Source organism: Mus pahari, chromosome 5, assembly GCF_900095145.1.
Source record: "Mus pahari chromosome 5, PAHARI_EIJ_v1.1, whole genome shotgun sequence".
In the NCBI taxonomy this organism is placed as follows: domain Eukaryota; kingdom Metazoa; phylum Chordata; class Mammalia; order Rodentia; family Muridae; genus Mus; species Mus pahari.
In genome coordinates this window covers 45,301,627-45,324,851 of record NC_034594.1, presented here as the reverse complement: position 1 = coordinate 45,324,851, position 23,225 = coordinate 45,301,627, and the positions used below count along the sequence as shown (strand labels likewise).

At 37.8% G+C, this 23,225-nt stretch overlaps 1 protein-coding gene across 9 annotated transcripts in view; it reads right to left on the bottom strand.

Moving 5' to 3' along the window:
• The window catches only part of Map2 (microtubule associated protein 2), a 252,376-nt gene that overhangs the window by 58,972 nt on the left and 170,179 nt on the right, over nucleotides 1–23,225 (bottom strand). For all 9 annotated transcript variants that reach the window (XM_029538732.1, XM_029538734.1, XM_029538735.1 and 6 more), the window contains 2 exons: nucleotides 22,193–22,270; nucleotides 3,526–3,810 (listed from right to left, as the gene is read on the bottom strand). In XM_029538732.1, coding sequence (XP_029394592.1) covers nucleotides 3,526–3,787 — 262 coding nt within the window. In that variant the 5' untranslated portion in view covers nucleotides 3,788–3,810; nucleotides 22,193–22,270. The remainder of the gene's footprint in view (nucleotides 1–3,525; nucleotides 3,811–22,192; nucleotides 22,271–23,225) is intronic.

Here is a 23,225-nt window from a genome sequence, read left to right as displayed (position 1 = left end):
ACAAATGAGCTCAGGGAAAATAACTTCTGGAAACAAAGAGACAACCATAGCCAAGAGGAAAGGAGAAGAAATGTTCTGAGTCAACTAGGAGTTTTGTGGTCACCTCAAACACAGCTGAGGACCTCCTCCCCCCTGAGGAGTACTCTATGTAAACAGTTTGGTTTTTGAGGATTATTCTTTATGGAAGAAATATGATATACTGTTGCAGTGTATGTATGTAAGCAAGCAAGCAAGCAAGCAAGCAGGCAAGCAAGCAAGCAAACAAGAAAGAATGAGCTCCTTGGTCCTATTTGAAATAGTCACCTCCAAATATAATGCTAGTTCCCATCAGATACCCACCTTCAAAGCACAGCATTTAAAAAATGCCATATTTGAGATTTAAGAGAATTTGCTTATACAGGTGATGATTTGTAACACACATTTTCTATAAATCATCAAGGACAACAGTTATCATTTTACCAAACTGCTTGGGGAGAAACTAATTGCATGTTAACTCATCATTGGAGCATTCTTTGTAAGTACAAGGAAACCAGTTTTACATTTTTTTTTCTAGAGTTTTCCACACTTGCACATCTTAAGGATTCAATAACTGGCCTGTTATTTTTAGAAGGAAGTTAGTTTAAAAATCACACCATAGTTTGGATTGAAAACATCACTATGGCAACCCACAGATGAGGATGTACCACCTCTGTCACTGTGAGCATACATATGAATGCTTAGAAATCATCTTTTCCAAGGTAACATAAGAAAGGCTAATTTAACACATGTTGAGATGCTTCCACAAAAAAGCACTGGATGTTCCTGACACTATCACTTGAAAGAAATACCTGTGCATTGGATTTAATTTATTTTATTTTCTCAAGGAAGCTGGCAAGGACACATTGACCTGACAAGCAGATCTTTCTGATGCTGTAGATACTTCTTTAAGACCACCAAACATAGACTATTAAATGAAACAAGTTGTTCATGGCTTTAACAAGCATTGCTATATACTGAGATTATAGTGCATTGTATTGCTCCATGGTAGTCAATAAGGGTCATGTGTTGAGCATCAAGAGACAAAACTAACCAGGCATGGTGGCTCGTACCTGTCATTCCCAGCACCTGGGAAGCTGAGGCAAGAGGATAATCTTGACTTTAAGGAGAGTCTGGACTATACAGTGAGTTCAAGGCCAGCCTGGACTACGGAGTGATACCCTTCTCAAAAACCAAACCAAAACCCAAACAACAGCAACAACCAAGACCTCCAAAATCAAGGGATAAAAGTATAGTTTTCAAATCGATTTGAAAAAGACTGTCTTTGCATTTGCCTATTCATTCAACCACTGGCCCAACACCCGTTTTGTTGTACACTGTAGCTGTTAAGCCAGGGTCCACAGGATACAAAGAATTCTTGGTCTGTGCCATTATCCCTTTCCTTTCCCCTAACCCTGATGCTGTAGCTTGTCCTCATCCCTTATACCTCTATCAAGGACCTTTCAGTGTAGAATCCCATCCTCAGCAAGTTACATTGTATTCAGCTAGATACATAAATGGTCCTTGTTCCAGAGTGTTGATACCACTGCCACCCACAGTGATGGAAACTAGCAGATAACTGTCTTGCAATACTGCCTTTATACATTTTGTTGTATTTGTATAACCCTCACTGGAACCATAAAAGGCGAGCATATTTTTATTTCACCTTCAATCATAATTTCTTATAAGATATATGTCCTCTTGGAGCACTACACAGTTTCTTAATTTCCTGGGTCAGTCAAGGTACTGCTAGCCTCCTTTCTGATTCTCAGGAAATTCTACATCAGAGCAACTGCAGACGATTCAGTATGGTAGAGAAGATATGCAATCTTTAAGACAGATATAATAGGTGCTAATGCTGAAACACATAGAACTATCACATGCTGATGGTTTATGGAGTGTTTGAGAGAGGCTGAGTTACCCTACTTCATTTGAATTGCTACCTACCTGTGAATTGATTTGGCACTCCAGGACACATTTGGGGAGATTTGTCCTAAGTAAAAACAAGCTCTTTTAAACTCTGCCTTTCCATACTTCTCATTTCACACTTGATACCCTTAGATTTGTATCCAATTTAATTTACATAGAGATCATATGCTATGAGAACCTCTGATCTATAGAGTCCAGGCACCAGATTTTGTAAGAAAACAAATGTAACACTATGTTCGAAAATACCACCTACTAAATGTGTGTCTTAAAAATTTATACTACATATTTTTATTTTCTTCTGTCATTTAAAATGTCTCTACTACTTTCCATTAAAATCAAATATGCATATATATGCATATTTACATACCCATAAATATATACACATGAATATATATACACAGATACCTATACATACTTATAATTTGTACCAAGAACCTTAGGCATGCTAAGTATGTATAACATTGACTATAACCCCATTCCTTACACGTAAGGTGTTTTGACCAGAGTGCATAGCGAATAAGCATCACAGTCTAATTGTTGGGGTACAGAAACCAACATTCAAATAAGTAAGGGATGACTTTGAAGGGGCAGTGCTTTATTTTACTACTTGTAGTGTGTCCAGTCTTTTGAAGAAATAAGCCATTTTCTGTAAGTTCAAATATATAAAATTCTGAATTACAGAAAAAAGGGAAATGATGAGCATAATGCTATATTGTAAAGTAATGTTTTTCTATGTCATTAATGCTCTATACTATTGGGGTCACCTAGGATGCTATCGATGTTAGCACGTTTAAAACAGGTACTTAATAGTAGTATTGGGGCTGGAGAGGTGGCTCAGTATTTTAGAGCACTGGTTGCTCTTCCAGAAAACCCAGGTTTTATACCCAGAACCCACATGGTGGCTCACAACCATCTGTAACTCTAGTCTCAGGGAATCCAATGTTTTCTTCTGGCTACTACAGGTGCTGCCTGCATGTGGCATACAAACATATATGCAGGCAGAATATCCATAAATATAAAATAAAGGGAATTAGCACTATAACAATTTTTCTTTTAGCCTCTGTGTATTGTGCTTTGGAAAGCTGAGACTTGTGAAAGGGACCCCATATCTAAACATGCATGCTCATGTCCCCTTTCTTTTCTTTCCTTCTCCCCTGTTTCCTTGGAGGGCTGATGAGCTCACAGTTCTCTCTACCCTAACAAGAAATATGCTTCTAATCAATCTGTTAAACTCAGTCAGGCCCAATGTCTCTCATAAGAAGAAAACATTGAGATGTTTTCCCCAGTAGGTTAAAAATACTGATGATAGTTTATAGCAAAATATACATATACTGAGTGTTTTTCCTATAAAGATTAGGGTGGTAAAAATTGAACCGGGGGTTGGGGGACATCAAGACTGCAAGCAAGTTGGGGGAAGTCAAGCTAACTGCCACAGTGTTTGATGCTGGCTTACCAGGGTGCCTATTTCTCCTGACTGGAATCCAGTCCTTGCAGAGTGAAAGGACCAGCTGCTGTAGATTAATTCACTGTCAGAGTAACCCTATTACAAAGCACAAAGGTGTCCTTGTGACCATCAGTTACCTGCTGTTTCTCTGTCAGCTGAGGTCAGCTCTCCGTTGATCCCGTTCTCTTTGGTATCTGAATAGGTGCCCTGTGACCTGTGCTCCCCAAAGGCGCCTTCCTCCTCCTCTCTGTATGGAAATCCATTGGCGCTGCGGCTCAGCCCTTCCCCTGCCCCACCCTGGTCCTTCATCTCTGGAGAGTGAGGGTGTGCAGCTGCCTCTGTGAGTGAGGCTGATGTCCAGTGCGGTGCCTTTCCTTCATCTTTCCGCTCGTCAGCCATCTTTCAGATGTCTGTACTGTTGCCTGCAGATAGAATGCATGCATGTTAGTTATCACTTTGAGGAAACCTGAAAGCATTAGTATCAAGGTAGGGACAATTTGAGGTCCAATCAGTACCTTTCTGTACTGATAACTGTTCTTAAAAAAGAAAAAAAAATTAACAGATGTTGTTGACACAACAGTTTTTATATTACATTGTTTTTGTTTATTTGCTTGGCTTTTGGAAAGCATTTATGGAATGTTCCATAAAATTTCATATTCTCTTTTCAAGCAATTGTATTTCAGGACAAGTGTTAACCAATGTCTTCGACATACAGGTTGAATTTTAGGTGGTAGCTAATGAGTGATTTGCTATGGGGATCAGCAGTGTGAGAAAAGTGAGTTAGAAGAGAGTAGGAGAGGAACAGGTGGAGGAGATACCACATACTCAGACATCACTCAATGATCCTTTAATAACAACTTCAAGGGAGCCTAGAGGAGAACGTGGCCAGCAGTTTTAGTTCAACAGCATGCAAGTCAAGCCAATGAGATGCTGTTTGCTGAGTATTTTGTTGCAAGGAATGATAGTTTTTGACTAAATTCCCCAATAGACATTTTTAACCCTACCTATATTTTTAAGAGGGTCTGATATCCTTCTATAAACACAAATTTTGCAAGGAAAAAAAAAATATGGTGTTAGAACTGTACCCTGCTTAATGGCATCATCATACTACTAAAGTAAGAGCTGGAGACGCCACATCATTGACGTGAGTGAGGAGGCTGTGAATTATAGCAAGGGACGGTTCAATGTGGGGGAGGCATTTTCTTAACCTTATGTGAATGGCAGATACTGCATGACCTTCTCTTACATGCGGATGCTACTAAATTTAGAGAGGCAACTGACAGATGATTCACCCTTCAGGTTAGAAAACTGTTAACAGTGATGTAGTCTTATTGATGGCTTATTGTCCCCACAGAACGGATGACAATATACGTAATGACCGTCTCTAGTGGAAACCAAAAACACTTGCAAAGACTTCCAAGCAGACAAAAGCAAGATTAGGGAGAATCTACTTCGTTCCACCAGGTGTTTAGAGATCCCACATATAATTTAAAATGTTATGGAAACAAGCTCTCCTACCAGATTTACAAGAAGCATTTGTTTGTTTCTGAATTTATATTTACTTATTATTCGTACACATGCACAAGCATGTGTCAGGTTGTATATGTGGACGTCAGAGGACAACTTTATGGAGTTCAGTCCTCTCCTTCTACCTTTTGAGGGTTCCTGGGACCGAACTCACACTGTCAAGCTGACCCCATTGGATAGCAAGCACTTTCACTTGCTGAGGTTATCTCACAGGCCTGCTTCTGAATTTCAATGCCTTTCTTTGCTTCATCTGCTTTTTATCCTGCTCTCAAAAAGAATGAGAGGAGCCCATTCATCTTAGCCAATTACAACATCAAAGTGCCTCCAAATCTGTTTCCAAAAGCACTCTGTTCATCTTTCACAAAATCGTACTTATACAATCTACAAAGTGCTTAGCTTTAAAAACATCGAGGGACTTATAAATAAACGATGAATATTTCTACATCACCTACCATTGCAAAGAACTTCGTGTACCCAAGACTTTCTCCAACAATTTCTAATTTGACTGATTACAAAATTAAAGCTAATAATGGAAAAAAAACCATTAGTAGTTACGTTTGTTATAGTTATAATTATGCCAGCACTGATTGTACCACCAGTCAACACATGTAACCATTTAAGTTAGTTTTTCTACAATTCCTGGAGCGATGACAGGGGCTTGAATACTTGGTTAAGTACTTGAATGAGAGTTGCTTGCAAACCTGTCCCTAGCTATTACGCCTCAGGTCTAACTTCACCCAGTGAACATATGAGAAACTAAGTATGTGCATTTTAGAAATGTGATCCAGCAATGTTCACACCATCCCATTCTGCACTGTGCACCAGTCACAAGCAAAGTACCTGACAGAATCTAAACACTGTGTTGTAAATTGTCACAGTATCTTCACCTATCTTAGGTCCAAGCAGCCACCTCTGGATACAGACTTGCCTTCCAAAACATCCTAGTCTTTGTGTGCCTCAAAGTCTTTTACTATTCCTGGTCAACAGTTCCATACGCTTCTGTGGCCCAATCTACTTTTGGTATGTCTGCAGAGTAAACAGTCAATACAGAAAAAAATCCTTACATAAAGAAGGCCAGGTTTTGGTAATGTATCTTTTTGACAACTAAATAAGATTTGGTTTTGTATGATATTTTTAGATCTGCAAAGAACTAAGCAGATAATATAGCGTTTCCACAAACTCAGTTTATAATTTTCCCAAATATGAACATCGTCCACAAATGAAACATTTATTATAGTCCATAAAACAACATTAATACATTATGAGCTAGAATCTTTAGTGTTGATTACTGTGATGGCTACTCCTAGTTGTCAATGTGACTAGATCTTGAATGAACTACAGTCCAGAAATGGAGGGCACATCTGTGATCCAGATCTTGAGGCTGGAAGACCTGGATCTTGGTTTCTGACCTGGATCTTGGCATGGAGATCTTGAGGTATAGTGGCCATGAAAAGCTTAGGCCCAGGGAAAGTAGTACACACTTTTAATCCCAGGAGACTGAGGCGAGGAGATCTCTGAATTCAAGGTCAACCTGGGATGAAGCAAGTTTTAGTTCTAGGTGTGGTGGTATACACCTTTAATCTGGGCCACACCTTCTGCTAGTGGCCGACATATGGGCATTGGAAGAAAGAAGATCCACTGTTGTTTGGCTGCTTGCACTTACTTGCCAGCACATCTGTTAGAACCTACATATACAGAAGACCAGCTTAAACAACTTGCCTAGTGGGACTGAGTATTAGATTCTTAGACTTCCCATTCATAGCTGTTGGGTTAGTTGGACTATAGAACATAAATCATTACAATAAATCCCTTTAATAAATAGAGACATTCCATAAGTTCTGTGATGTTAGACAACTAACACAATTATCCAATATTATTTTTTTGATGGCTGCTTCTGAGTTCTAGCCATCACCCTACAATACATTTAATTTTCATCTCTAGGTTCATCTAAGACTCTGACCTACTGGGTTGAGAAATACTATTCAAGTCAATCATACAACTAAATCATAGATAAAGTGCTCAATTAACTGGAGTAAGTGCTAGACCACACAAGTGCGAGCCTTCTCAGATTTCTTTCCTCTGTTGCTGGGTATTTTCATTTCAGGATGATATGATCATACAAAGTCTCCCAAACCAATTGGCTGGGAACTGTTTCCTGATATCATATATATTAGCATATCTAAGAGAATCTGGGAAATAATAAATTTGTAGTGTATGTTCAATTCTGGGAATTAGAATTTTACTTACCCTTAAAAATTATAGAAATTAATTTTAATATAGAAACAAAGGACACTGATCCATGAATATCAGTGGTTCTCAACCTTCCTAATGCTGTGACTCTTTAATACAGTTCCTCATGTTGTGCTGATCCCCAAACATAAAATCATTTTGCTACTAATTCATAACTGTAATTTTGCTACTGTTAAAAACTGTAATGCAAATATCTGATATGTAGACTATCTTGTATAAGACTCACAGGTTGAGAACCACTGGCATTCATGCATTTGTCTTTGTATGAGTGTGCACACCTAAGTGTAGTCGCCACACAGTCTAAAAGACAGCATCAGATCCTTTGGAAATGGAATTACAAGTAGTTGTGAGCTACACAGTATATATAGGTGCTGAGATCCAAACTTGGGTCTTTTGTAAAAGCAAAATACACTTCTGCACTTTAAAAAAAAACCCAAAACAAAGAAAAACCACTCATTGATAGCTTCAGTTCCTCTGGGAGTCCTTGATGGTCATAGGAAATACAACAGTATGAAAATTCACAACTTACAGAGAAATTTAGCTATGCCTCATCTCTCATTCCCAGGACTTCAGAACAAATTTCTCAGTGAACAAAACCTTTGATCTTTAACTAACAGACCAATAACTAAATCAACAGTGTGCTTATAAGTGATCATCTACCTCAAAGATTGATATCATTTGTTCTTAAGGGGTTATACATTAGCAACTTGATGAGTGTTTAATGGTTTAAATTTTTAGATTTAAAAAAAATGAATGAAAATTAATTTTGGAGGAAAGGATACCTAAGCATACTGATTTCACTTAATCCTTCAGTCTCAAGTAAATCAAAGACCTTACCGCCAAAGCATTACCTGACCCCAAGACAAACTGCAGGTTCCTCTTAAGTGTATGTAGTCTAACCATCTATTAAGCATCAGTCATCACTGTGCTGACACTACCGTGGCAGGAAGTATGAATGGAAATGGGTGTTGCTGATTTGAAGAAAAAGCTTTTTACACCAAAGGAGACACTTTCGGACCATGCTCACTCATAACCACACCTGATAATACCACTCATAGGGTAAATCATTTTACATAAATTTCTAATGGAAGTTTTGGTGTCACATTTGTATTTTTGTGACATGTTGACAAGGGTGAACTTGCAATGGCTAATGTCCTTTGCACAGGACTTTTTTGATGAGTTGACAGAGTCCAATCAAGAGAGAAAACACTTTATTCAGCTCTACAGGGAACAAGATGATTTTTTTTTCCTTGTATTTAATTCTACTTGAAAGCAGCAGAAATATCTTGATAGAATGTTCTTTTTAAAATAGTCCGTTTCCTATGACAAGACAACAATTTCATGTTGTAAATTGATGGTCAGACTATGGACATATTCAAATGTGCTATTATAGTGTTTATTTTTACCTAATTCTTGGCATTCACTAATGGTTTATTAATGGATACTTACTTAGTTTTCTTTACAGATCAATGACTTTGGAGACAAATATGAGGTGGTTCTCGATGTAAATGTGTGGAGGATAATTGTGAACTTATCTCGATGATAATTCAGATGTGCACTCTGAAAGTGTCGAAGGGAAGCAGAACTTTCCTCTTAGGAATCCCATACAATCACAAACTTCATTGCTTGTCTTTGGATTAAATCTTTGGATTTAATTTGTCTTTGGAATGATCACAAACGTTTAGTCACCAATTATAGTTATTAGCAGGCGTCATTAAATACTGTCAAAAACCTGGCAGAAGGAAAAGTTTGGCAAGTCTAAACGAAAACTGCACTATGTGTTAGACGGACAGGTCTTGATTTCTACAGTGTCCTTGGCACAGGTAGCTCTAGGGAGTTTTCTTTGAGAAGTTCCACCCTATCATCATGGAGCATAAAGTTCAATCAAAACAGAGGGTATATAATTTTGTGCTGCTACTTATCTAGAGAGGAACAAAAGAATCAAACAACCAGTTTCATAACACAATTAAGCAAATGAATATTGCTTCTCTTTTCATGGAGGCTCAACTATGTTTTGTACTCTTCTCACCCATCCCAGACCCACACAACAGAGGCTTGGTTTGATCACTAAGAGTATCCTAATCACTAAGAGTATCATGTATCTTGGTGTAGGATGCAGGTGTTTCTAAGCTTAAGTAGTTGGTAATAAATGGCTTAAAACTCCAAATTGCTACCCTCTGTCTTCCATGTAAAAATCAAAGGTAATTTTCATAATGGCATGAAAAAAAAAAAAGGCAAAGCTGAAACCTGTGTTCGTTTCAGGTCGTTCCTGCTTTTCTCAGGCTGAGTATTGACTGCCTACAATCTTACCAGGTGACTCACTCTTCATCACACACCATGCTAATTAGAAATTAGTATAAAGAAAGTTAGTGGGCACAAAAGACATTAACTCTGATGATGATCGACACAGATACAAAGCCTCCCAGTGTGAAGTTATTGTTAAAACTGGATGATACAAGTGAGTCATAATCCCAAGCAGGTTGGAAATGTTCACTAACTGCTGCCTCACCGTGCAATGCAACCCATCCCTCCAAACTGAAAAAGGACTGTGCTGCTGTGACTTTGCTATGAAACATGTATTTCACAATTGTGTCATACATCTAGGCCCTTTTATATATCAAACACAGAGAAGATCAAGTACCTATTAGAAATAAATATTTATTAAATGATATACTCGAACTCTAACTCTACTAACGGTATTTAATTAGGGATTTGAACTTAGGTACTAGAGAAGCTGTGCATTAATTAATAGATCTCCAACCGAAAACTAAGGTTGTACTTAGTTTTCTCATGGTTCTACTACTTCCTAAATATGTCAGATTAACACATAGCATCAAACCTGAAGGTTTGCATAACTGTGTTATGAAGTACTGAAACAATGAACAGATACAATTTAATCCCTACGTTATTACTGATAATGTTGGAATTCAATCCTCATAACTTTGTTAATGTTTCTAAATGAGCATAAATCTAACCATCAGGAAACAAAGCTTAAGACGTACATTGTGAATTGGATTTTGAAACTGGCTGATTTTGTTTTAAAGATATCCAGCCTCAACTGTGATCCAAGGACTTTGAGATTTTGTTGAGTATCACCTAAGAAAATACTGTGAAATCAAATCTCCTCTGGGTACCAATGAAAACTGTGTAGAATTACGGATACTCCAAAGGAGATTTATAAGTCATAAGTGTTACATCACCATGGAATGAGGAGCTGTTAGCCCTAGAAACCTGAGCTTCACATGAGGGGAAGGCACTGGCTGTCTCCTAACCTTGGTACTATCAAACTCTAACATGCTAAGAAGAAGATCCTATTCCATGTCTAGTAGATGTGCCCAGATACAGACCACCATTAGTCACAGCATATCTTATGTGCGTGTTTTGAAATTCATATAGTCTTTGAAAGTGCATGTGATTAAGCAAATGCTGAATGCCATTTTGTCATAACACTACAAAATCAATTACTGTTTAGTGTGATGGGAGGGTAGACTGCATGATGCTAAGATATCTAACTAAGATCACAACTCTAATCCATCGAACATCTACTTTACTCTTTAGAACATTAAAGGAAAGGGCTTAGTGTATCTGGGAATTGGAAATATACTTGGAAAGATATTGTTATTGGAGTTCACAGAAAACCCAGCTAAAATATACAGCTTGGTATGTGCTGACAGGGAAGTGAGTATAGGGGATTATGAGTGCATAGACTACTTTTTTGACAGTACCTCCTGTGAGAGGCAGCATGTGAATGTAGAGCATGAACAGGACTTAGCAGAAGAAAGCTCAGGAAACTTAAAGGGAGAACAATGATGCCCAACCCCTCCCCCCAAGTTTGCTTTGCTTTTTAAAACTTAGGATAGGAACAGCTATTATAAAGAGACTCCAATGGGCACTTTCCCAATACTCTTCACTCTAGGTTAGAAGTCCTTCACTATCCCATCTGTCTCCTTTACAAGGCTGTGAATTGCAGAAAGGAAGGCTGTGTTCAATTTATCTCTCTACATATAGCATCTGGTCCACCGCCACAAAGGAGGCTCAAGCACACCTGTCTACTGATGAATAAAGATGGGACAGATGTAAAGCAGAGATTGTTCCTATAGTCCTGAAGGCCTTCAGCATCTGTGAAAAATGAAGTAGGGTGTGGCTTATTTGGCTTTATTATTTAGAATGATTGGTCTAATAATGGACCAATGAAATGTGATGCACAAGAAGACATAAGTGAGCATGAAGATACTCTCAGGACAGTTGCTTTGGGAAAAGGGTGTGTGGACCTGAACAATGACAGTCTGCTTGGGATTGAAATGGGCTGGATTCTTTATGAGGAAATAACTAATGATGTATTAATGAGAAAAGCCTAATCTCAAATTAAGGTAATGTTTTAAATAGATATGTTTTACTAAACTGCCATATAAACTAATGTCTTAATTTTTGTTTATTATCTAACTACATAAATTATTGACATGCTTTCATGAGAAGAGAATAAAATACCATCTTTCATAATATATTGAAGGTATTTTCATATTAATATTTTAAGCCATATGCAATGTTGGGAAGATCTCTGATTCACTGAAATATATGTAGAATATCTTACATTTTAATGAGCAATGGAGTTTTAAAAACTTGTTCAGTATAGGTCTGATGAGATTATTTCGAATATCACTTATTTTCAGATATGAGAGCAGGTTAGACCTTCATGGTGATAGACATGTTTGAAACTGAATTTAAATTGTACAGCCTTGGGACAAGGAAACAGAGGTTGCAAGCAAACCAGGAGACAGTTCAGTGGTCATGGACCTGCATCTTTCTTTGAAAGACACCGATTTACAAATTGCTTTAATGAGATTCTGTTGAAGGGTTTACTTAATTTTAGTATTGTTATCAATTTGGTTTTTATGCTTTCCTGACATTCATTCAAGAAAAATTTATTTCCTACCAGCGTTATACCAGAAATTCTGTTATCTACCGGGAGTAAAATGCTGAGTAAGATATGGACTCTCTCCATAAACAGCTCACACTTGACTGAGGAAGACAGACAAGTCTGAAGAGTTCAAACACAATATAAAATATAATGTATAAATATATTAATGGTGAAGGAACAGGTGCCAAAGAAATAGCAGACTTCCAAGTCACTTTTACCAAACAATTAACTGTAGACATACACTGTTTAGATTATATACATTTTAATAGATACGAAACTATGACATTGATGACGAATGAGTTAAACCCAGCTCGTTATATCAGATACTGTCTTCGAAAAAGGTAAAGTACACGCCATGTAAAAGTAAAGTTTGAGCTATATAAAACAGCAAGTTCTTTTCTTTCTCATTTGCTTTGAATTCGGGGCAGACTATGTGCTGTGGTGTGCTTGCTGTTGGCTGTAATTGTGATCCAAAGGTATTTGGAGCTAAGTTGAAATTTGCTCTGTTTACTACATCAGTGAGTCTGGCCTGAAAGGAAGCTTATAAAATCCCAGTCATTTGGAATTCCCTCACAATGCTGGTTAGATCCAAATGGGTCAACCTTCACATTCAGTTTGACTTCTCTCTTTGAACAGACATGTCTTTGTACCCTGGAGTGAATTCTAGAAACAAGGTCAACTTTTATGGCTGGCTACTTGCATTCTGCCAAACTTCTGAAGCGACAGAATGTGACCAAAAATTCTTGAACCCCCAAAGGCCTGAAATGTATACAATTAGTCCAAGGTTATGAGATGAAATATTTTCAAGTAAAAAAAAAAAAAAAAGCCAATTAGTTTCTTTGCAGACAACTATTCCTATCTGATATGTAACATCCAACTTAATTGTTGGCACAGATGTGACAATATTAAAAAAACAAACCACAACTGATCGGTTTAGGATGTTGTTCTACGGTAGAGTAACTGTCCATTCAAGCTTAATGCCCTGGAATTAGTACCTAACACTTTGATAAACATCTCAAAACAGAATACAGACCTATTAAATTAATATACACCTCTAGAAAGTAACAAATACTTCCTAGAAAGTTCTAGAAAGAAACAAAAACAAAAAAGAAAAGAAACATGTTATTTTTTAACAGACTCAAAATTTCAATTTACTTTTTAGTAAACTCAACCAACTTTAACATTTCATCAGTTACCTTGCTATGAGAAAGCAGAGGAACATGAGGTTTTTTTTTTTTTTAACTTTTTTCATTAGATATTTTCTTCATTTACATATCAAATGCTGTCCCAAAAGTCCCCTATACCCTCCCCCACCCTGCTCCCCTACCCACTCACTCCCACTTCTTGGCCCTGGCGTTCCCCTGTACTGTACAAGAGGAAGTGGGAAGACAAAGTGACAGATGAGGTTGGTTAAGAGATATGGTTTGTGACAGAAACCTTGGACAGAAAAGGCCTGTTTTTTCATGGGTGCTAAATATCTGTATTCAAGTCCTCATGCTTGTGTGATAACCCTTCTCTCCAGCTGCCTAAGTAGTCTTTGTTTGCAAGGATGTATTGGTGAGGTGACCTCAGAGGAGAAACTGTATGAATTTGCTATTTATGCAAATGCCATAAGGATGCTCTGTTAAGGAAGGGAGAGTGTTGTTGGGTAAAGATGCCCATGAAGGACCTGAGTGCATTCTGCACATAGAAGTCATAGGATAAGAATGTGCTTGGTGCGTTGGAGGCTGGCTTAAGACAAAGATAGACTGCTGTGAGAACTGTTTTCACAGACAATTTGGTGAAGGATATGGATTTATTTCAAGATATAGTGGGAGCTTCTTACAGGGTAGTGATAACCCTTAAAAGATCACATGGAGACTATGAGGAAAAGAATTAGTTTTGGTTGAGCAATAATTGAAACCAAGAGTTCAGTTTGGGACCCTGTGCAGTTAGTGATCCCATGAGACACGATGGGAATTCTGATGACAGACTGCTAAGGAAGTATGGGAGAAAGAGGTGGATGGCCAATGCCAGGCTCATTAGCTGAAGAATAGACATCCCATAATAAAAAAACTATAGTGGAAAGAATAAGGGTAAAAAACATTTTTTCTATGCACAAACATCTCAATCAATGTTTTTATTTTGTTTTTGTTTGCAGGACTAGGGATTGAATCTAGAGTCTCATATGTGTATTAGTGCTTTATTCTCAGCCTTTCATACATATTCTGTAATATGAATAGTTACTCCATTCTACCATAAGACTATTATTTTCATAAACATATGTGAGTTTGCTATTTTCCTTGAAAAATGTGCCTGTCTATATGCTTTGTTCTAAGATTATCTTTTTAGTACATAAGTGATCCATTATGTATGTGTGCATGACATTTTATATATGCATGTGTGTATATGACACCGTAACTTGAAAATTCCTCTTGGTTTGTCAACAAAGATTCCTTGAAACTTGTTTCCAAAATAAGACTCACTATAATTGTAAATATAGGTCCCCAAAGAGTAATTCATCAGGACTTACCTAAACACTACTCTCTGGTATCAAGGAGTTAGAGAGCTACAGTACTGTGGCACTGAATAGGTCCTTTGTCTTGCTTTGCCTTTGCACTTCATTCTGGATTGATTACTACTGGGTCTTGCCTCATGCTCTGTTCACAGTGAGTTGAAATGACTCAGGCTCTGGCTCCCGCTCACTGAAGAATTTGTCTTAGTGAATTCTCAGTTTCTCTTACAACATAGGTTACAACTGCCTCTGAATCAAACTGCCTTCTGGAGTAATTACTGAGCACAACTGGAATCCTTGAAATTCATTAAACATCAGTGCAGGTGGGAGCAAAGGGAGTAGAGAAGATTACAGGAAATTATCATGGCTTTCATCATTTTGCTTCTTAGAAGATTTGACAGACACACCCAGAAAGCCGCTGCCTCCACCTTTAACCATGTGGTTTTTACTCGTCGCTTCTCAGGCTTCTCACAGTTTGAAGCTCCAGTTTGTCTTCCTTCATCCACTTAGCAAACCACCAACTCTTTGTGGGTTTATTTTAGTGCTTTCTAGTGCCACGTGTATGAGGTTAAAGTGCCACTGACTCTTAAGGGGCAAAAAAACCCTAGCTGTCAAGAAATAACCAGTGATCACACCCTGAGTGTGAAGCAGTTAATCACCACCCCCCAGAATTCTACAGTCACAGGAAAGTAACACTCTGTGAAAGAATTAATTAGCAAATAAGCCAATTTTATACACTACCGAGGTGACAGAATTACTTTTAAACAACACTGAAATAATACCGTGCTGGATGGTTTTATGTCAACTTGACACGAGATAGTTATCTGAGAAGAGGGAAAGAACCACAATTGAGAAAATGTCTCCGTAAGATCCAGCTGTAGAGAATTTTCTTTATTAGTGACTGACAGGGGAGGGCCTACTCCATTGTAGGTAGGATCATTCTGACTGATGGCCCTGGTATTTATTAAATAAATAAATAAATAAATAAATAAATAAATGAATAAAAAGCAGGCTGAGCAAGCCATGAAGAGCAAGTCAACAAGCAGCACTCCTCCATGGTTTCTGCATCAGTTCCTGCCTCCAGGTTCCTGATGTTTGCAATCCTGCCCTGACTTCTTTTTATGATGATGAAGAGCAATATAGATTTTGAAAATACTATATCTATAAAGGACTTTTTTTTAAAAAAAGAAACATATCTGTGCATTGTTGTAAGAATTAACTTTGATAGATGGATTTGCCTACTAAATTTACTATTTTAACATGACATTGGAATTATGATTCTTAATTATATCTTCATGGTATGACAGAATATCTGGTTTTGCCACAACTTAAGCTATTTGACCAATGTATACAAAAGTAATGATTCATACGTTTCTACTAGAACCTCAGATAGTTTACTAGCAGTTCACGGAACCATCCATTTTCTTCTTTATTCTGAGCATTAGGCAGAATGCCGCCCCCCCCCTTTTTGCCAAGATGACTGAGAAATGTGGTCCTGGCTCATATCCACTTTCCACGTGCCTCCTTGGATGTTTGCCTTTCCAGCAGTTGATTATTGATGATTCAGAAGCAAAACCACGAATGTCAGGAATCTGGGGCCTGGTTAACTACAACTGCACAATATATTTTTCTTTTCTAGTGAAAAGTTGGCTGACTGGAGAAGTTTGTGCATTTCAGTGAGAATATTCCCTGCACAGGAGTTACCCTAAAGTCGGACAATGAGCAATGAGACGGGGATGTTTTGTTTTGATTTTGACATGAGGCAGCTGGGTGGGCATTGAGCAACTAACTATCCTCATATCTCCTCCCAAGTACTGGGACCACAGGGATGATGCTCTATATCATTCTTCATGGATTTTTGTTTGTTCTGTGTCTAGCAGTAAAAGGCTGGGTTGCAAGATACAAACCCATCACATAGCAACAGAGGATGGCAATGTAGTGTCTGAGGACATAGCCAGCTCTCTAGTACAATAGTTGAAGGATGGGCTGCAAAGTTCCTCAGGAGACATACTGTCCTGGATTATAACTAGTTGGAATTATCATAGGACTTTGATTTGAACATACCCTAATCTCAATCACATGTGTATTAAGTTTATAGCAATGTTTTTTTGTTGTTTTTTTTTTTTTTTTTTTTTTTTTTTTTTTTTTTTTTTGGAGCTATGTCTATTGAAATAGGTGTGTGTGTGTGTGTGTGTGTGTGTGTGTGTGTGAACACACATACACCTATAACTGTGCATAAACCTCCTGCTAAGTCTATCTAGTCCATCCTTCATCATGAGGGCCAAGTGAGTACATCTTCTGGGGCTTTGTTTTTTCCAGTAATGAGTAGAGTTGAAGATGAAATACCAAGTGCTCTGCAAACACTCCTTCAAAGGTACTTGCCTGTTTGCGAACATTTCTGGGTTTTTCATTTCTATCTTCCCCTAGTCTCTTGGTGTGTAACTCCCTTTAATCCAGAAAAGTTTTACCTTCACTTCCAGGTAGCAAAGCAGAGGGTAGATGAAACTATCACAGGATCTCACAAGTTCTCACACAGCTTTGGAACATCTATTGAGTTATGGGACACCCAATACTATAATGGACATGCTTGTTATCAATGTAAAAAAAGGGGATACTGTAGGAACTAAGGGGAAGAGACCCAATAGATTCCATTCAGGTACTTCAGTTGCATTGGAGGCATAACTGGATCATCATGTCTTTTTGTAGTGAGCTCTCTCCTCTTCTCCACCTTCATGTGTAGAATCCCAACAACCATGTTAGGATTACTAACATGTCAGTATTAGTAGAATACTGACTAATTTGTTTTAGTGGTCATAGCTTATTGGGTTAAAGTTGAGGTGTTTAAAAATTGATAAAGAAATACTGCATAAACCTGGCACTGAAGGAGAAGCAAGCTGGTGACCCATGCCTGGGTGACAAGCAGTAAGAAAAGCTTGCCTTTATGTAAAAGAAGAGTTATGACAATCATGTGGAATCAAACTTGTAAAGACAGATGAAGCAGAAGGGCCCGGGAGAGAACTGTGGCTTTAGCAAATATTCAGCAGGTACTTCCTTTAGACTCATACGATGTCCATTTCCTTACCTGCCCTTGGATTATGAAGAATGCTATAGGTTAGATATAGATTGCATTTCGCAGGAGTTCATATTGAGATTTTTATCCCACTGTGTGGTTTTAAGAGAAAGAACTAACAATAAAACCTCCAAGGCTTTAGCAGTGGGTTTAGTTAGAATTGGATAAAGGTTGTATAGGTAGAGGCCATTAACAGAATTACTCGTTGTTTAATGAGAGATGGAAGAGCGACCAGAAGATACATATAGATGTGTATTCTCTCAAGTAATGACAGTATTGTAATGTGACCCTGCCAGGTAGTGGCCTAGTCCTGAGATCTGAATGATGAGCCAAAATAAAACTTCTTCAGTAACAAAAGTATTCTAATAAAAGCTTGCTCAGGAGCCTATAACAGTCTTTCTGTTTAAGCAACAGTGCATCCTTACTCATTACAACTCAGGCTCTACATCAGTTCAGACAAGGCTACCACTGCTGGACATCAAATGTCTTCTGAGTACAGATATCCAGCAGGACTGGATTGCCAAACGTTCTGTAACTAGCTTCCCTCTTTAAATGACTTATCTTCAAAGCCAATTAGCTGAAAAATAAGCATGACTGGATCACCACTGTTTTACTTATTTGTTTGTTTATTTATTCATTCATTTATTTGTATATGCATGCACACTAGTGTGTGTACACCCTGGTACCTCACCGCGTGTGTGGAAGTCAGTAGACAACTTGCAGGAGTTGGCTTTCTGCTTCTGCCTGGAAATGGACCTCATGTTGTTAATTATGCTGGCTAGCTTTTATAATTGACTGAACCTTCTCAGCTATCCCAGACCAGTATTCTTGTATTCAAACATTTAGCTTTAGGTGCTCGTCAGTACCAAATGTTTTCTTTTCCTGTTTCTATTTGGCCAAACTGTTAAAAGACAATCCTTGGTCACAGCAGTCTTTTATAGCAGGTGGTTCCCACCTCTGCCTCCAGAACTCCAGCCCAAACAATCTGCTGGGGACTGCTGAGGAAGCACAAGAATGTTCTAGTGACTCAGCCTGTTAAGTAGGAGGATTGTCATTGTTATTTTAACTCCTGCCAGAGGATGTGGGCAACTCTCCTTTTCCCTGTCCCCAGATAACTAAGTACTGATCCTTCTATAAAAACCTCACCGAGCCTTAGCTCTTGATCAATAAGAGCTAGAAGACCTGGGTACCAGGTTGGTTAATAGCTCCTGGCACAGAGTAAAATAAGTTTTTTTTTTTTTTTTTTTTTTTTTTTTTTTTTTTTTTTTTTTTTGCCAAAGTACCATCAACTATCCTAAAGTTACCAATCAAATTTATTTTTAGAATGCATAATGCATCTTGTAAATTGTCTCTGTAGAATCCACAGACAATCTTTGTGACACAGTGATCAGTGCAAGCCAAGGCACTCGTCTTCAGAGAAGATGGAAGGAATACCAGGATGTCATCCTCCTTTTGTTAGCGGACGGTTGGCGCATTGTGGCCATACTGTTTATCATTCTGTTGTCAAGTGTTCTCAACAGTATAAATAGTCATCAAGTGTAGCTCCTCAGGATATTGTTAAACTAAAATCCTCATCCACTTACACAAAATAATTCTTAAAAGATAAATTCCCTCCAGCTATAAATGAAAAAAAAGATATAAATGTTTTGATGAATGTACAATCTAAGTTATGTTGAATTGTGGAAGAAAACTATATTTACTTAGGTAAACAACTTGAAGAACCATACATATATTTTTTTTTAGACTTCTAATATTCTCCTTATGTCAATATAGGTACTTTATTCCTAACTTGTCTATGTAGTTTGGGAACTTTTTATATCATAAATTAAGAGCTGAGATGATAAAAGAAGCAACAAAGTTTTTTTTTCAAAATACTGTAATCTCAGAAAAATTATGAATTGAAACCAGGAAAGTGCTTAAGCACCGAAAAAACAGTAGGTTCTGCTAAGACAAATAAATGAATCCTTTAAGAGGTACCAACCATTGCTGATGTGCGTTGTGGGTATTCTGTAGGCAAAGCATCTACCTGCCATGTTCCCCAGAAACCCTGGTACACCCAGCTTACCTGAGAGGTGGTGGCCTAGGTGCTGAACATGATATAGTTTCTGCCATCAGAGGGAGGAAACAGTATTGAGATGATGCTGGGCCGTGCAAACGATGACAGTTGTCTGCCATCTAATATTTGGTCAGTTGTAAGTACTCTAATGCTCTTCTATGGGGCTTAAAGAGGTCAACCATATGCCCCGTAACAGGTGTTTGAAGCTAGAGCAAAGCTGACTTTCAGTGTGATTAACAGTGCACTGTAATATCCAGAGAGCTTTGTGTGAAAAGAGTTGCTGATTCCATAGGAATCATAGAATAGACTTCAGAGACAAAGATCTGCCTTTACATTTGAGATTGCATGCGTTATATTGGAAATATATAATTTCAAATTTGCACAGTATAGTACTTAGCACCCTTAGTGAACAAAGGATGGTATTTATGAAACATTTTCACAGTGATTACTCCATTCTGTATAATCCTTCACTTGGAGGAGTTAGAGGTGTCAAAGGTGATCACGTGGCATTGAAAAACATACCTACATAAAAACCCCTGCATAGATGGTTACGTATGAAGGAGCACTGGATGGAGCTTCATGTTTTCCAAGATATTTTTGATAAATAAGACCTCTTCTTGATTTTTTAACAAAACCCCACAATATACACAGAAATTCCTAAAAATACTGTGGGATAAACAACTATGTACACATGGGGGAAGTTCTAGAATTAACTCTAGTGTTAGAAAATAATTAAAAAATAGTTTCTCTTAAAACTCCTCCTGTAATTATTTGTTTTAAGGAAATGTAAGCAAATAAAACAGACCTCCCAGAATGTATTTTTCTTTTAAGTATTTCAAATTTCATTTGTAGCAGATATATTATGTTTGGGAATAGTCAGAATTTCACCTATGGTGAAATAAAACCTATGTTGATTATTATATTATGGTGGAACTGTGAAAATCATGGGTCCCAAGAGATTAGCAAAATCCTCATATGCCAATTAAAAGATGTGTTTCCAGCTGGGAAAAAAATAAAGTATGCAAGGGCTTGGCATGGTGTCATATAGAGAAAGCATCAGCTCCCTTATGTACAAATTTCAAATACATTTTATAAGACACACTAAAGCCATGCTAGCATTGAATCATTTAAGTGCTGTAAGATATTTAGACATAAGAATAAACACCAGAGAGTAATATGTAAAGCAGTAACCATGGTAACAGCGGGAAGGAGAGCCAAACCGATCTCCATGTGCCAATATGCCTGCATCTAAATACAACCCAGTGAAGGTGACTTATAATGCCACATCTGCAGTGTGACAGCAGCTCTGTACACCCAGAATGTCAATACAACTGTAATGTGTTTGTTTGACACCTGGTAGAACACACAGAGGACACTGTGCACTTTTGCAGTCCTGACCCTCACTGGGAAGAAAGCAGGGATGTGAGAAGAAAACAAAGAGTGCTTTTCCTCCTGTCATGGTTCATTCAGAAAAGAATTTCAGTGTGAAATTTCATGTGTGTGAGCAGCTGTGCAATCTATGTGCAGTGCTTCGGTATTTGCGTGTTGTTAGTCTTTTGCAATGAAAACATTATGAGATTTTCACTCAAAACTAAATTCATGGATTGATGAAAGCGATAAAGTAAACAATGGTGTGACCAGTTATAGATAGTACAATACCTTTAATAGAAACAAGTCAGACTTAGGCTCAAATGCACTTTCTGGAATGGGTGATCACTCTCTTGAAATTTCTGTATAATTTTATTCTGACTTTATTTTAAAGCTTCTCTATGAAAAAGTGCAAAGAAAAAGAAAACATAGTTTCTATTTGTAAAGTGACCTGAGTGCTCACATATGTATTCATGCAATTATTGGATATTGTACCTGCTTTTTATTGCCTGCATTTTCAGCAAATGTTCCCTTCTTATGTAAATCCAGAGGGAATTTATGTAAAACGCAGGGGGAAATTATTCCTTGGCATTTCCTCCTCAGGTAACTATTCCTGCATCACCACTGAGGCCGGGCTCTTTCTCCTGTGTGCAGTTTTAGGCTTCTTGCTCCCAAGTATAACGTTTTGGTGAGCTCTGCCTCTCATCCCTTTGTCTCATGCCCCTGCATAAAAATATCTATTACCTACCCCACAGAGCTGATGATGATGGAAATAAATTAATTAATTTACATAAAGTCATGTAGGCACATGCCTAGCACATGATAGGAACAGCGGAAATATCATTGCTATGGTTAGCCACAGCTGAAGAGAGGGGCTGGGTTCAATCCCCATTTCAAAGCAAGATATTTTCATTTAGCCAGTTTAAAAACTCTGAAGTGGTATTTTATAATTCCTAGTCTATTAACTGTGAAATTCAAAATGGTATTTCTTCCTCAAACAATAAATTGGCATTTAATTCAACATTAAAAAAAAAAAAAAACAAACCTTATGGTTAGCAAAGAAGTGAGGTGTTTTTCATAAGGGTGGGTCACTTTTTATGGTAGAGAGAATAGGGCCTTACCTATTCAAGGAAGTTGTAAAGTAGTGACGTTTGTTATGTTGTATTCTCAAAGGGCTGGTGGTATGTTCTGGCTTCTTTCTGTTAAAATAAAAAGAAAATTCATGAGCTAATTTCTGACCCACACATGCTAATAATATCAACGTGAAAAAACTTCCAAGTTTTCTCTTTTGATTTTGGGTAACTATGAGACTGCAAGATCACTTTCCTCATATTTATTTGTGACCTGCTGGGCACTGTCTCAAGCCTGTGATACAGAGCACTAATGTACAAACTACTGAATGCTTTTCCTATCTCTCTATGCCACATGAACAGTGCTTCATAAGGGGGAACATCTAAGGAAGAGTAAAATTATGACTTGTTCTCAGCTAATAAATAGTAGAAGATTGTGTAATTTCCCCAAAGAATATATTCATAATTGTTAATTATATGCAGCAAGCTTTAAAAAAGACTGGGCCTCTAGCCCAGTCTGCATTGATTTTATGAAACACAGGATGGAGAGGGATTTTTTTAAATAACTAATTAAAATTTCTCCATAGAGTCCTAAATTTACGTTGACATTCCAAAACCTGAAAGTCACTCTGGATTCTGCTGAAAAAAAAAAAACAAAAAACAAAAAACAAAAACCCATGCCACCTAGGGTCATGAAGACTCCCCATTAAAGTGGTTCCAGGATATGGACAGCATCACTGGAAGGCTTCAGGCTTGTTTTCTGTCTTACACAGGTGAGGCCACCCTCACAGTAGGCCAGATTACAAAAATGTACAGTGTGCAAATCCCTGTCGGGTCCCGCTCTTCCATATTGGGTTTGTAAAGCTGTGTGTATTTATGAATCTTCCGCAGGACTGATGTGTGTTCATTCCAGTAGAATACACCCTATCCCATACCCAAGGAAGACATGTTACCATTAAAAACCATGAGACCCTTCAGCAGAATCTTGCTGGCATGAGCATTAGTATCTAGGTTTGGTGGCTGATGATGGGATGGATTCCCGAATGGGGTAGTCTCTGGATAGTCCATCCTTTCATCTTAGCTC